This window comes from Medicago sativa, chromosome 8 (assembly GCF_051527215.1).
Source record: "Medicago sativa cultivar Bolivia chromosome 8, Bolivia_mono, whole genome shotgun sequence".
Taxonomy (NCBI): domain Eukaryota; kingdom Viridiplantae; phylum Streptophyta; class Magnoliopsida; order Fabales; family Fabaceae; genus Medicago; species Medicago sativa.
In genome coordinates this window covers 85,420,173-85,435,352 of record NC_140756.1, presented here as the reverse complement: position 1 = coordinate 85,435,352, position 15,180 = coordinate 85,420,173, and the positions used below count along the sequence as shown (strand labels likewise).

Genomic DNA, 15,180 nt, shown 5'->3' with positions numbered 1-15,180 from the left:
TAAGATTTTAACGGTTAAAATCATTGATATTGTTTGTATTGCTTCCAAATTTTTAGAATGTAGGCAAAAAAGTAGAAGGAAAATGGGCTCAAAGGAACACAAGGGTGAGAAGTAACAATATAAAATGTAGTGCACAATCTATCTTGCACCAAGAAAACTTATGCAGTCAAGAGCTGGTGCTCATTCTTAGTTTAGCAACAGTTTAAACTTCCTGGTTGGCAAATACTAAAACTCCACCCTGTCACAAATTGGATGTAGGAAGAGGATCATTGAATATTTTTTAAAACCATTTATCAATTATTAATTTTTTAACAGAAAAACCCATTTATCAATTAATCTTAAAGACAAATAAAATATAAATTATCCAGACAAGAATCAGACATGTGGAATTCACATCACAGAAAAATAAAAAGAGAATTGCAATAATCTGTACTCACATTGATCCCACAAAAATATGACATTCAAAACAAAGTATAGTCAATGGAAAGGAGTCATTGGTGAGTATTGTGAAATAAGGTTAGTTAAACAATAGAGGACATCAATGGCAAAAGCCTTTTCTAAATACCTTTGAACATAACATTAGTTCAATATATTTCAGTTACAACTTACAATACAATGATTGTGCCAATCCTGTTGGCATTATTGCTGAAACAGTAAACAAACATTTATGCAAAAACTATATCAGAAACTCTGATACCAACATTAAAAACACAGGTGCATATTCTGATTGTTTTGACGTTGCTCAAAGATCATCCACCAATACACATGCGTGGTTTTTTCAAACACAACCAACTGTTGCAGATATTAGGCCTACCATCATCTACAAAACAAGATGAAAAAATTAACGCGGATAAAATGATACATGATCGAACTATGGACCAAAATAATAATATGCATTTCAGATGCTACATATCACCACTACTGATCTATATGCTCATGCTATATAAGGATTTTCAATTCTGATTATAAGAGTATCATGTGTGTGAAATATTTTGTCTGCTGTATGCAGTGCTGCTGCATAATTCTACTTATAAGGCCTTAGGCAAAGAGCTGTATTACTTTGCAATTAGATTTATGCATCCATTATAAGGATTCGCGCCACAGTTTCTGTTATGCATTTCCATGTCTTGAAATATATCAAAGTTCATAAGAAACTCCAGTTAGATTTTGTTAAACTAAGAATGGGATGTTCTTGATACCATATGAAGGCAATATATAAAAACTCATATTTGATATTATTTACATGAATAAGGTCTAGAACAGTACTACAGAAATTTGTGCACTATCACAAAGTGCTTGTTTCATGCCTTGAAACTAAGCAAAGGTGAAAAATTGAAAATAAGTCTTCCAAGATTACATACCATGCTCTCGAACGCCATGTGCAAAACCATCAGCTTTTTTTTCCAAACATGTTCATCTTAGTCAGAACTGAATTTAATTTACCTGAAAATATAAAAAAGACCATGATCAATAATATTAAATATGAAAGAAGTATTTGATGAAATATAGATTTAGTAATGTAGATGTGTCTAACCCTTCTTTGATTTTGTGATAGACTTGCAGTATTTGCCGGTAGAATCAGGCAAGTATCTCTTTGCAGCCTTCTGACAGTTTAATATGTTCAACATAAGAGCATGTTTAGTAAATAAATCAAATTTGAACCAATTGTATTTACTAACACGTGCAGCGCGTGAGTTTGCATCTAGTCAAAATATAAGAATAATTGAGACAGACGCTAGACATTATACTCACACATAGACAGTTGTAATAGTTTAAGAAAATAAGTATATGAATAAACCACGTGTGAGAATCATATCGACGTCAGACACTAAACACGCATTCAATCTGAAGTATCAATGCTACATATATAGGTCAAATTTGAAAAATTAGGAAAAAGTGATACTTTTGAGTTAGTTCCGAAGATGCTTACCTCAAGAGTAGTAGCGACAGACGAAACTCTAGCAGGCTCTTTCCAGGCTCATTCTCTAGCATCTGATGTATAATAGCCAAAGAACCAACATCATCAACTGAATACCATTGTTGTTATAACTGCATCCAACAGTCAACCTGATTCTTCTTCTGAATTCTACTATTAAGAATTTGAACCAAGCACTTACCTTTAATCCTCCCATGTAAAGTTATGTAGTTAGCCTCCATGGTTAACAAAGCTCTAATATCTCTTATAGCACTATCATAATCATCTAATGCAATATACAACCAAGCCTTCAACTCTAAACAATCAGGTGAAAGCTTAAATCCTAGAAACTTATCTAACTACATAATTCATTCCTTTATTTGCTTCTCCTCAAATTTTTCCAATGCTCTATATTTATACGAAAATGAAAGGGAAAGATCAAGTTGAGTTGCAAAATCCAAATCAAAACCTTTTTCTCTTCCCATATTGCACAATGCTCTCTCTTGATACATCCAACCAACTGGTTTATACTCGAATATGAGTGAACTAATTAACTTACTTTTTTTTCTCTTTATTAATAGTCGCTATTGAGATTGCTTCTACAGACAAAAATGGGGTCCTCTGATAATTCTTATCCCCTGAATAATCCTCGTAGTTAGCTGCACAACCTAGCCATTCCATAAACAATAGTAACTCGTAATCTTCGCTCCCTCTCATAGCTGAAAGCAGGAACGAAAAGAGGAAAATAGATGAACTATGAGTTAGCAAAGTGATTTATAACCAAATTAACCAATTTGGAAATTAATATATGATAGCTTATGAAAGTTACTGGTCCAAATTATGAAACAATGATCCATCAGTAAGTAGGCTTCTGCAAAATTAATCAAGTCATTGAGATATTTAAGAAGACTGAGTTGTTTCAGAACTTACCTCTTAAGGGAAGAATCAATGCCAATAATAGAGCCTGATTTTGCACTTTGCTGCCATGCCAATATGAACTGCAAGTGCAATAAAGAATTACAAAGATTATGATAATAAGATATTCCATTTTCGATCATTGGACAAATGACAAGTTCGAAAACGAACGATTATATACCTTTGTAGGGCATTTTGCAACAACAAATGTTTCTGCAAGCTGTGCGGCATCTGTGTTTGATGTCACACCTGATAAAATACAAAAGTCAACATTTAGAAACGACTTTTAAAGATCTGATTGTTGCCATAAATGAAGATCCAGGAAGAATTATAATAAAATGGAAAATTAATTTGAGACAGATTAGAAATTATATAAAATTCAACTATTTAACATATAAATGGAGATTAACATTGTCTATGCTTGTCACCTATTACAATAAAAAAGATTATTCTAACTGTATAGATTGTGAGAAAATTATATGCCTCTAATTTAGATAAACTACAATGAATTTGAAATAGAACTCACCATGTGAATCAATTGAACCACTTTCTATTGTCCTTCCATTTCTCTCTCTCATAGTAAACACCTTCCAGATAAAGGACTGAAATCACATTCAAAGAATAATCAAACCCAGAATAAGCAACTGTTAAATTAACCTTTGTTGACTGCTTGCCATCATATCAGAAGTTGCTTGTCCATCCTCAAATTCATTGTCCATCTAAAAAAACAAAATAATCAAACCCAGAATCAGAATCAGAAAATCACAAAATAATCAAACCCAAAATAATCCAACAACATTAATTAGCATCAACATTTCATATCAGAGAAGCTAACTCATTCGTGGAGCAAATTACAGGACTGATAACATTTTTTAAAAGCGCACAAACAAAATTTCTATAACAATCAAGAAGTAAGCTTCTATACACAACCAATATAAACATTGATCTTTTCATCATTGGCTTAATAGGGTAAGAGTGAAAAGAAATGAGGAATTTAGCACTGATAGAAATAGTGAAGGAGACTTGAATAATCATACAAAATCCTCATCACTTCATAGTTTGCTAGCTGACATATTGCTTCTAAAGAAGGCTACCACAAAATGCCAGATCAAACCTCTCCTCAGGAGGATCACCAATGAAGTCAAATACAACGTCTGCATTTAAGAAATCTCCATCTGCCGTATACCTGCATAATGCATTTGAGATTAAGAAGAAGTCAAATGAAAAGTCACTACATGTTTAGAAGTCCCACACTACGAAGGCAGCTCGGTTGGTGAGCTAAGGGACATTGAAGGAGTTTAAAGTCAGAGATCTCGGATTTGATCCGGGAAACTAACATAACTTACTATTGTCTGCCTATAAAAAAACATAAAGTTGCTTTCCATTCAGTAAATAGAAATATACCAGCTCTTTGTTACTATACACTTCATCCCAGCTACTTTAGCGGCTGCTAGACCTATAGCGCTGTCCTCGACCACGACACATCTGTAAATAAGAAATAACAACATTTCATATTCAAAAGTTGCACACTCCATGCAGTTCAAAAACAAAATTAAGAAATCATATGATTCTAACTTGCTCTCATCCAAATAAAGTATCAGATAGGTTTATTTGTTTTTGAACTTGCACTCCATACACTTCAAATAGGGTTGATAATAAGTTGCTCTAAAATTTTGGTTCAAATAAATGCCATAAAATTCTACTGTTGGTGAATAGGTTTCAGAATGTATATAACTTTCATATCCTAGAATACTCAGCACAACTAATTAACTAATCTTGCAAACAAAATAGAATGAATTCTATTCTATAATGTCTAAATGACGATAACTTCACAAGCAGACAAGCACCACCTTACAAACTAACAGAGATTTGCCATAATCTATATCCTTCAATTCATTAAAACTATCAAGGTACCATATCTAGAATGACGTCCCTTCCTCTTGGCCTCCTTCATGCGCCTAGCACAGGATAGGGAGTGAATCTTAGTTGGCTTCCTGATAATGAAGCCATCCTTAAACAACTTCCTGATGTTTTGGCCTACAAAGAGAGAGCCACCAAACCATTTAAATAAATTGAACAAAGTTATTGTATCAGGAAAAAGTTAATGTATCAGAGCTGGAACAGGGTAACCATCATCCTCCAGGAAAGAAAATGAATAGAAAGGAGGCAAAAACAAACCATCATCTTGTAGATTGCGTCATGTAATGCAGCAATTCTCTGTTATATCACGGACCATGGCGCGGCCACAATTTAAAATGTTACACTACATTAGCCAGATACATGATGTTTCAATATCAAGCAAAATTATACAAAGCCAATATAAACTAAACCGTGCACAATTTTGTTGGTAAGTTACTCCTAAATAACTTCAGTTAAATTAAAAATAGGTTCTCACTTTTTACCAAGGAATTGACCCATTCGAGCTTCCCAACTGCCACATTTGTGCAGTGTTACTCCTCTGTACTTCGAACTCCCTCTTGAGAAAACATTGATTTGTAGACGAAGTGTTTGCAAAGACTCATCTTTCGATAAATTCTTCGTCTAAGTAACAAAATATCGAAAAATTACATGATATAATCCATCTAGTTTCACATTCATCAAGTATACTTGAAAATTCTCTAACCTGTTTAAGATCATCATCATAATCATTCAAATTGAAATTTATGTAAGCACCAACTCCCCTGAATTTAATCGCAGCTCGATCATAGGCTCTGATATTCAAAATTTGGAATCAACTCAACCATAAAAAAATTAATTACACAAAAAAATTGAAAAATATGTTCAAAGATATACCTAGCAGCAACATGAGCTGTGTTAAATCCACCTACAAAAATCAAATACAAAACTAAAACAATGCCTAAAATAGTAAATCATATAATATACTAATTAGTTCCAAAATCAAAGAAAAAAATAGTCAAGTATTTATACCGTCCACCCCTGAGATGATCCTAATGATCTGTAGGACTTTTGTGTGTCATCTGATGCTGAGAAATCAAACAAAGCACAAACAAATCAGCAATAGAGAAAATCAAAAGGAAGAGAAGCAATCACACAGACTGATCAAATATAACTACAAACTCATAAAAATCTATGCAAATACAATCATAATTTCCTAAAATGAACTGAAAAATAAAAACTTGGAAAGATAGGAACAAAAAAAACCAGTAACATCCCAAATTGAAACTTACCCATATCTGATCCATGCCAAATGGTATTTTCAAATTCAAGGTCATCATCTCAGAACTGCAATCAACCAAAGACATACCAAAAAATCTAAATCGATTAAAAAGAAAAAATGCCTCAATCAATTAGATGAACAAAATCGCACCAAAAAATGGGACATGCAAGCAGATCAAAGTTAAAAATCCAACCTTTGATTGATGATAGAGACAAATGGAAGAAGGAGCAAAACGAAGAAGACGCCGCACACTGAGAAAGAAGAAAACGGTGGAGATTGGTGTGTTCAACGGCGAGGTCGACGGAGGAGACGGCAAGGTGGCGGTGTGAGGAAGAAGAGAACCGTTTTTTTGTTTACCGTGTGAGGAGAAGAGAACCGGACTGAAGAAGAAGGAAGAAAGAAATTGTACCACAACATATATATATGAGGGAGATGGCCATTTACCAATTTACCAAAATACCCCTCCAAGGGCAAAATTGTCAAACGTACGGACAAGCATTTTCCTATCTAGTTTAGTAGATATAATTAGACCATTTTTTATTAAAAAAACAACTTATTTTCACAATTTTTTTATTCTACTTTTGTAAAAAAAAAAAAAAAAAACATTATTTCCACAAGATTTTAGAAAATAAACTAGTGTAAAGATCTTTTCAAAACATAAATTGTGTAAAGATTTTAAATAGTTCTCAATTTTTTTATTTTTTTGTCGATGTTTGTTTCTAAACGATATTGATAATCGATGTCATGTCTATTAAGTGTAATGTTTACAATCAAAATGGTTTATGACTATGTATTCATTAGATGAATGCTTGCTATCAATCGTTTTGAATGATGGCTGATACGAGCAAGGATATGGGTTGCAATGAATTAGGATCGAAGATTAAGTCCATTGAATTAGGGAGGTCCAAAAGGATCATCATTAAAAGTATAGTGAATATGTGGTGACTCATTAATTTTAGAAGATTGGTGACTCACTAGTTTATTGGGAAGGATCTAGAATAGCTTTGCCTATATAATATCTCGTACTTTCTCTATTACAATTATCAATGAAATTAAGTCCATCATTTTCAGCTCCCTCTCCATCACCCAACCCCTACACAACCCATGTTACTAAATTTGAACCATATTACTATGGATCCCATAGTTTCGAATACTCCGACTACTATAGCTCCTTTGAGCAACACCCTATTCCATCCGCATCGTAAGCTTCATCTCATTCTTCCAGTATCAAAGCTTCACTACAATCTCTTAACGAATTATTTGAAGAAATTATCGAGTCAGTTAAGAGGTTGAAAAAGGAGCATATTGAAGACAACGAAGATGATGTGATCACTGATTCAGATTTGAATTTGGAAGTTCTGGACAAAGATTATGTTGTTCAATCCCCAATTTCGACTGAAACCCTATTGAACAATGAACACATGCTTCTGTACTTCGATCCAGAAAAGCAAGAAGGCAACGAGATCAACCCATATGTGCTTGTAGTTAAAGGACTCGACACCGTTCCAGCGATCGTTGGTGAACAGAGAGATCTAGTCACTGTAATCTGCAAAGATCACGAGCATAATTCTAGGAACAACTTCCTCAACAGTGGTTGCACGAAAATTTTGGAGAAAGTTAGAAAAAAAATCTCAACTACAACTCCAATGTCGTCGGCACTGTCGCGATAGCCTCCGACCACGTTCTCAGTTGTACTTCCAGCACCGTCCTAACCGCCGGAACCGCCACTGACATCCCCGGTTATGTTCATCATTCAGTCCTCACTTTCATTTCCGATGCCGACGCCCTCGCTGGAACCATCATACGTGGGTTCATGTCTTACTCCTCAATTGCTTCCGCCGCCAAATGATAGAGTGAAAGATGATTCCTCTGTTATAGGACATAGAATGAACCTCCTAAAGAATGAAAGATAAGGAAAAGAGAATTAACTTCATTGATAATTGTAATAGAGAAAGTACAAGATATTATATAGGCAAAGCTATTCTAGATCCTTCCTAATAAACCAGTGAGTCACCAATCTTCTAAAATTAATGAGTCACCACATAGTCATTATACTTTTAATGATGATCCTTTTGGACCTCCCTAATTCAATGGACTTAATCTTCGATCTAATTAATTGCAGCCCATATCCTTGCTCGTATCAACCTTTTACAACCTTGAGGACAAGGTTGGTCTTGATGGGGTATTGATACGAAAAGTTAATGTTGTTAGTGTTGTTTACATGTTTAAATTGATAGAAAAGTTTACACATTACACTTAACAAAAACATCATTGTCATTAATGATGCTTATCAGCAAACATTGAAAGAAGGATGAACTTGAGAGATGTTTTAGAGATTCGACAACCAAATTGAAATATTCTCAATGACTAAATAGAGAACGCTCTACAAAATCATCGACCATTTTGATGGTTTAGTCGATCTTTCCCATTATTCATTTCAATTTCATAGTTTTCTTCCACCTAAAGCCCAATTAAAAATAATGCACGGTGACTAAATGATTTTGATCATATCAATTAAGCACGATAACTTAAAAAAAACAAAAAAAAAAAACAAGATAGCTCTATCCACATGTATATATTTTTTTGGTTGGTTGTCGATGTTTTTTTAAGAAGTTAAGTTAGTCTATCTAAATTGATACATAAGAAAATCGAATCTGAGACCTAAAGAGGAACCCAAGGTCAAGTCAATACCACCGAGCAACCAAAGTGGTTTACAAGTTGTCGATGTTTAACGTACCAACGAGCAAACATCACTTGAAAACCAGTCTTCAAAATTTTCACTTGTCTTCTGCTATTGCTTCCCGTTTGGTAGCATCACCTACAGTATCATGTTTCATTATCACCGCCTCGGAGCTCTTCTCAACCCCCAAACCCCGAAATGTTACCTTTTTCTTCACCGAACCCACTCTTTCACCTACTTCTCCACCCTTTCACATTCAGATCAACAATGTTTCCCAGTTTCCTACCTCACCAACAACTGCGGTTTATCTCCACAAGACGCTCTCAAAGCATCCAAACGACTCCGTTTCAACACTCCCAACAAACCCGACTCCGTTATCGCCTTTTTCAAAACCCACGGTTTCTCCGATCACCAGATACAAACCATCATTCGCAGGATTCCATCGCTCATCGTTTCAAACCCCATCAAATCAATTTTGCCAAAGTTTCAATTTTTAGCCTCCAAAGGTGCTTCTCCCCAAGACATTGTTGCCACCGTTACTAGAAGCCCCCGTTTCCTTGCTTCAAGCCTCGAGAAGTACATAATCCCTTCTTTTGAATTGGTAAGAAGTTTTTGTCCTTCTGATCATAAAGCTATTACTTCAATTATCGTTTGCCCCCCTACAATTCGTGATTCTCGCTTGAAACCAAATCTTCAATTTTTGCTTGATTTTGGTGTCACTCGTTCAAGTATTTACCATTTGCTTACTACTAGACCCTCTACAATATGCTCTACTGATTTGAAAAAGGCTTTGGAGGAGATTAAGGAATTAGGGTTTCAACCTTCCAAATACAATTTTTGTGTGGCATTATTGGCCAAAAGGGCTGTCACCAAGTCCCAATGGGATGCCAAAGTTGATGCCTTGAAGAGTTGGGGGTGTTCTGAAGATGATATTTTGGGTGCATTTAAAAGACAACCTAACTTAATGCTACGGTCTCCGGACAAACTCAATGCGGTGATGCGTTTTTGGGTCAAACAATTTGGTTGGGATCCTTTATTGCTCCTGGGCACACCCGTTCTTTTCGGATTTAGTATAGAGAAAAGGCTTATTCCGAGGGCTTCTGTTGTCCAGTATCTTCTTTCCAAAGGTTTGGTGAAGGAGGATGCTAGCTTAACTGCACCATTTTATTTGAAGGACGAGTTGTTCCTGCAAAAGTATGTGAAACGTTTTGGAGACGAAGCTTCCATGCTATTAAAGCTATATCAGGGAGGAGGATGCTAGCATCTGGTGCTTGGATGAGTTGTCGAAGCATATTTTGGTGTAACTTTATAAACCAGCAATACTATGTTTATTCATCTTGTTCTAGTTTACTGTGGTGTTCCGCTTGCTCAGTAAGTTGGAACCTTTTTTGTTACTGGTCACAGTTTTGACTTATATCACTAATTTTTCTTTTAACTCTAAGTAATTGACACAAGAGAATAATTGCTTTTTTGGTTGCCTGGTTGGATAATATAATTGTTCTATTCCATACAATAAATTGTGTTTTAAGAGGTGGGTTGTTTAATGTTATATATCCTCATGAATTATGGATTAGAACAATGCTTGAATTTCTAACAAAAATAAGTGGGAATAGCAGAGCAATTAGACATATATTTAGAATATATGAGTAAGCATATATTGCCCTCCATTTTTATTTTTATGATACCAGATACTAGAAGAAGTCAAGTCTTTGATTCAGGTCTTTCTTTAGCAGCTCAGTCAAGTTATGATGACCATTTGGCAGACTGGTGTAGGTTGAATTCATCATAAGATCAAATGGCTGTTGATTATAATGAGAGCAGGGGAATAGTGGGCAATTATTTGCATACTGAACTACTAATTTACGCTAGATTAGTATCTGTTTATCTGCTATTTGAGTTGGACATTCTTCTTTTACCTGTGATGTAATTGCATTTGTTTTGAATGGGTATTGATGATAAGTAGCAGTTTTCTCTAATAGAAAATCATGCTAGTATTTGAAATCTATTACATAGAATATCTATATAGGAACCTTCGCAACCCTTTTCCTTTAGTCCTAGAAGACTAAAAGACTCTAGAGTAGAAGTGGTATGCAGCTGCCCTGTCTGAGGAGGTAATTTTATGCATTGGTTTTAACAATTTGTTAGAGGATATTGAAGGATAGTACAGCTAAATCTAATGCAAGCTCATGAGAGCTTGCTATAGACCCTTCCTTACTCTAGCACACCCCTGTAACTAACTGACTGACTAGTGTCAGTCAGCTTAGACTACTCACTTGCTGTAGCAGGTCTAGTGATAAGGCTATATATGGCTGACTGTTTGATTATAATCAATTCACAATCATTGAATATATAAATCTAGCCAAGGTTTCAAGAGAATCTATGAGCAGTTTGCACAATCCTAACAGAGGAAGTCCCAATTTAACTGTTTCTATGACAGAACCAACACCTCTTTCAATCTCCACCATTCATGCCGTTGTTTCTCTCTCTTCAAATTTTAACTTTACTAAGTTTACCTTTCACCTAACAATGATCAAGCATGGCTCATTGGCTCTTATACGCTTCCTCGCCTATCAAGCTGAGTTAATTCGGAGATCACTTCTGAACCATGTGTATTGAATTAAGCTTTATTTTCCGTTAACTTTATTTTTCAAGAGGACGTTCCCATGTGTATTGAATTAAGCTTTATTTTCCATTAAGCTTTCTAGTATTGAATTTTCCATCTCTGGTTGAGTTCAACAAGCAAAGATAGGAGCATGTTTCGAGCAACTTCACGAAACCATGTTTCGAGCAAGCTGGATGGTTGCTAACCTCAAAACTATAAGTTTATACACATCGTATGCATGCAGCCTCAAATAAGCAAGTGACCGCGGCCAACAAGAAATCATCTGCATTGCTAATAACTTATTTTAATAACTTGTGTATGTGGAGTCCAAGAAAAATGGAGAGATGGTAACATGAGGATGAGTTGTTATCACCCTGAGTGTTCAACATTGTTTTATGGTCATCGATAATGCACCATGCTCTACGAACAGTTTTAACAATAAGAATATTTTTCCTATCAAAACAAAATTTGTTGCGAGCATATCAAATGTAACCTCTGGAGGGTAATGAGATGTCATTAAGTCAATGAATGAAAGGAGAAAAGTTCTCAAAACAAACATTCATAGAAGAGTGAAACTAAATGGATTTTGCTCACATACAATCCTTGAAGACGTCTTCTTAAAAAAAATCCTTGAAGACGTGATCCAAATCCTCCTTGGCCAACCATGTATAGAATATGGTTAAATAAGTTTTTGTTCTCTGTAAATTTATGTGTATTCTTCAAACTTTTGAATTTTTTTTTTCATGTTTAGTACATTGTAGAAACCTTTCTTGCAAAAGTTTAATTTTGTTTAACAATGGATGAATTAAATATGAATTTTTAAGTCTTTTAACACTTAAAATTCATATTTTGTTAAAAAAAGGGCTTTCTTTTTGTCAGACAAGCTTATAAGCTATAAGCTAGCTTATTGGCCTTGCCAAACAGAGCCTTGTTACTTTGAAAATCACAATCCTATTCAAGAAAATAAGATGGTATACAACACTACAAATAGGAATAAATATGTATGCATTATGCAGAAGCTCACCAAAACTAAATCCATCATTTCACCAAGTATCTAGGACACAAACTAGCCATACAATCCTACACGAAATGACAAAACCAAATGAAAAGAATATAGACATCGACATTAATGCCAAACTGAGGCAATCGCATTCTTAGCTACACTAACAGAACAACATGTACTGCAGCAGCCACGATACTCCATCAAATCGGCATATAAATAATCCCAGCACCTCATTTCCTTGATGCACAGTCTTAATAATTGCAGTAGTGGAACCAGTCAATATAATTTCAGTAGTCTTATACTTTTTTAAAAGGCAAAATTACATTAATAAGCACAACTCAAAGATCATGCATAAAACTTAAAACAGAACTGCACAGACAATGCCAGTTTATAAAAATGCAATACAAACATTACTTATACCCTTAAGCATAAAAACAAACAAGCATTATTCCACACCCCAATTTCAAGCAATAACAACGAATAGCAACTTAATTAGACCTCCACATGACATGAACCAAGAGAAGACGAGCATCTCTTTTAGATTTTTCAGCCACCTGCATGAGACCAATTCCAATATCCCATTGTATACTAACATAAGATTGAACGATTATCATTTATCACAGATGCACAGTGCACACTAGAGCAAAAACTATTTCCACGGCATTATACAAAAAGAAACGTCTCGGATCATATCATAGCAAAATTGACATTCAATTCCTCCATGTAAACAGTCATGCCAATATTTTTTTTTTCCTGCACTTTCAGCTACCAAACATACCAGTATATTAAAACACCATCGGTTCTTTCAACACGTAATTAAAACACCAAACCATAATCTTCACATTCTCAATCAACTAGGTCAATCTATACTCGATTTGGTGGAAATTTATCTGGTTTCTCAATTTCCAACTTGCCAAAGTAGAAGCAAATCATATTACTATACACTCAGTGCAATAACTCTACTGCTGCTATCTATCCCACTTGAAGCATATCTATCTATCTATCTATCTATCTATCATACTTTTTATAATATTGTACCACTTGAAGCATATAACTATATACCAACTATTAAGACGAATTCATTTCAATTTCAATAATCACATTCACACACGAGTTCAAAAATGTAAATCAAATTGCAGAACAAATGAAAACTGCTCGCAGTAAAAGATAAACGGTACACAAACTCCAGAAAGAGTTACTTCAACACAACATAAAAAAACATCAACAGTTCGTGAACGAGAACTAGTTATAAACACAGGAAAATATACATAACAGATGAAAACAAAAAACAGTTGTGAACAACACAACATAAAAAACAAGAACCATAGAAAAAGAATAAATCACAAAACAAGAACCAATTTCCCTGAGAACCAATTCCTCTAAGAGTCAATTTCACGCATTAACAGGGAATCAAGGCAAATACGATAATCATTTCTCAAAAAACTATGAGGATATATAAACATTAAACAATCCACCTCTTACAAAGTAATTTGTAGTATGAAATAAACAGTCATATTCTCGAACCAGAAAACCAGTTATTCTCGTGTCATTTAGTTATAAAGTTAGAATAAAATTAGGGATACAAGTCAAAACTGTGATGTCCCAAATGAAACAACACATTCAACTAGAACTAAATGAATAAACATAATATGAATGGGTTATACAATTACACCAAAATATGCATTCACAACTTATCTAAGCAGCAGATGCTAGCATCCTCCCCGAGATATAACTTTAATAGCGTGGATACTTCTTCTTCAAAACGATTCACAAACCGTTGCAGAAACAACTCATCAGTCAAAATAAATGGTGCAGTTAAGCTAGCACCCTTCTTTATCAAACCTTTCGATAAAAGATACCGGATAACTGAAGCCCTTGGAAGAAGTCTTTTCTCTAGACTAAATCCGAAAAGAATTGGTGCTGCCATGAGCAATAAAGGATCCCAACCAAGCTGTTTGATCCAAAAACTCATCACTGCATTGAGTTTGTCCGCAGATCGTAGCATAAACTTTGGGTTCTTTTTATATGCATGTAAAATTGAATCTTGGGACAAGCCCCATTTCTTCAAGACACCAACTTTGGCATCCCATTGAGATTTAGTGACAGCCATTTTTGTCGCCAATGCTACACAAAAATTGTAGTTGGAAGGTTCAAACCCTAAACCCTTTATCTCCTCCACAGACCTTCTCAAACCAGATCCAATAATGATAAAAGGACTAGTCCTAAGCAAATTGTAAATACTTGCGCGACTGACTCCAAAATCAAGCAAAAAATGAACATTTGGTTTCATGCGAGATCTAGCAATTGAAGTTGGATAAGAATTTATTATAGTAATAGCTCTTTGATCAGAAGGACAGAAACTTCTTACCAAATCAAAAGCAGGGATTATTTGTTTGTCAAGGCTTGAACAAAGGAAACGAGGGCTTTTAGTGACAGTGACAATAATGTCTTGGGGAGAAGCACCTTTGGAAGCTAAAAATTGAAACTTTGGCAAAATGGTTTTGATGGGGTTTGAAACGATGATGGGTGGAATCCTGCGAATGATGGATTGTATCTGATCGTTGGAGAAACCATGGGTTTTGAAAAAGGAGATAAAAGAATCGGGTTTGTGAGGGGTATTGAAATGAAAACGTTTAGAAGCTTTGAGAGCATCTTGTGGAGATAAACCACAATTGTTGATGAGGTATGAAACTGTGAAAGATTGTTTATCTGAATCTGAAGAAATGGTGGTGCTGAAAGAGAAGGGTTTTAGAGTAACGTAACATTTTGGTGATGAGGAGGAATAGAGAAGAGCTCTGAGGCGGTGACAATGAAACATGGTTGATATTCAACAATATTATAGCAACACTTTTATAGTCATCTCATAAGTTGATTTTATAAGATTGAG

At 34.8% G+C, this 15,180-nt stretch overlaps 3 protein-coding genes and 1 long non-coding RNA gene across 18 annotated transcripts; 1 reads left to right on the top strand and 3 right to left on the bottom strand.

Annotated features, from left to right (window-relative positions):
• Nucleotides 1-534: 534 nt before the first annotated feature.
• LOC146902572 (uncharacterized) lies at nucleotides 535-6,404 on the bottom strand. 15 transcript variants are annotated; one of them, XR_015024171.1, is made up of 19 exons: nucleotides 6,202-6,400; nucleotides 6,019-6,073; nucleotides 5,759-5,814; nucleotides 5,624-5,654; nucleotides 5,454-5,541; nucleotides 5,226-5,371; nucleotides 5,009-5,047; nucleotides 4,745-4,867; nucleotides 4,235-4,315; nucleotides 3,868-4,016; nucleotides 3,488-3,549; nucleotides 3,357-3,432; nucleotides 3,012-3,079; nucleotides 2,846-2,913; nucleotides 2,475-2,634; nucleotides 1,931-1,992; nucleotides 1,535-1,604; nucleotides 1,362-1,443; nucleotides 535-820 (listed from the first exon to the last, which is right to left on the bottom strand). It is a non-coding gene; the product is annotated as an uncharacterized LOC146902572 (long non-coding RNA). The 15 variants fall into 15 exon arrangements; XR_015024172.1 differs by having other exon boundaries at nucleotides 3,357-3,417; XR_015024173.1 differs by having other exon boundaries at nucleotides 3,945-4,016.
• On the bottom strand, nucleotides 3,911-6,022 carry LOC146902573 (floral homeotic protein APETALA 2-like). Its single transcript, XM_085737150.1, has 6 exons — nucleotides 6,019-6,022; nucleotides 5,624-5,654; nucleotides 5,454-5,541; nucleotides 5,226-5,371; nucleotides 4,235-4,315; nucleotides 3,911-4,016 (listed from the first exon to the last, which is right to left on the bottom strand). The coding sequence occupies exons 1-6, from the start codon at nucleotides 6,020-6,022 to the stop codon at nucleotides 3,911-3,913; spliced, it is 456 nt and encodes a 151-aa protein (XP_085593276.1).
• Nucleotides 6,405-8,613: 2,209 nt separating the features above from the next.
• LOC146902571 (transcription termination factor MTERF15, mitochondrial-like) lies at nucleotides 8,614-10,205 on the top strand. The gene has a single exon (XM_085739310.1). It carries the CDS (start codon nucleotides 8,837-8,839, stop codon nucleotides 9,947-9,949), a length of 1,113 nt encoding a protein of 370 aa, XP_085595436.1. The 5' UTR covers nucleotides 8,614-8,836; the 3' UTR covers nucleotides 9,950-10,205.
• A 3,603-nt stretch (nucleotides 10,206-13,808) lies between these two features.
• On the bottom strand, nucleotides 13,809-15,115 carry LOC146902570 (uncharacterized). The gene has a single exon (XM_085739309.1). The coding sequence runs from the start codon at nucleotides 15,109-15,111 to the stop codon at nucleotides 13,978-13,980; it is 1,134 nt and encodes a 377-aa protein (XP_085595435.1). The 5' UTR covers nucleotides 15,112-15,115; the 3' UTR covers nucleotides 13,809-13,977.
• Between the last annotated feature and the right edge of the window lie 65 nt (nucleotides 15,116-15,180).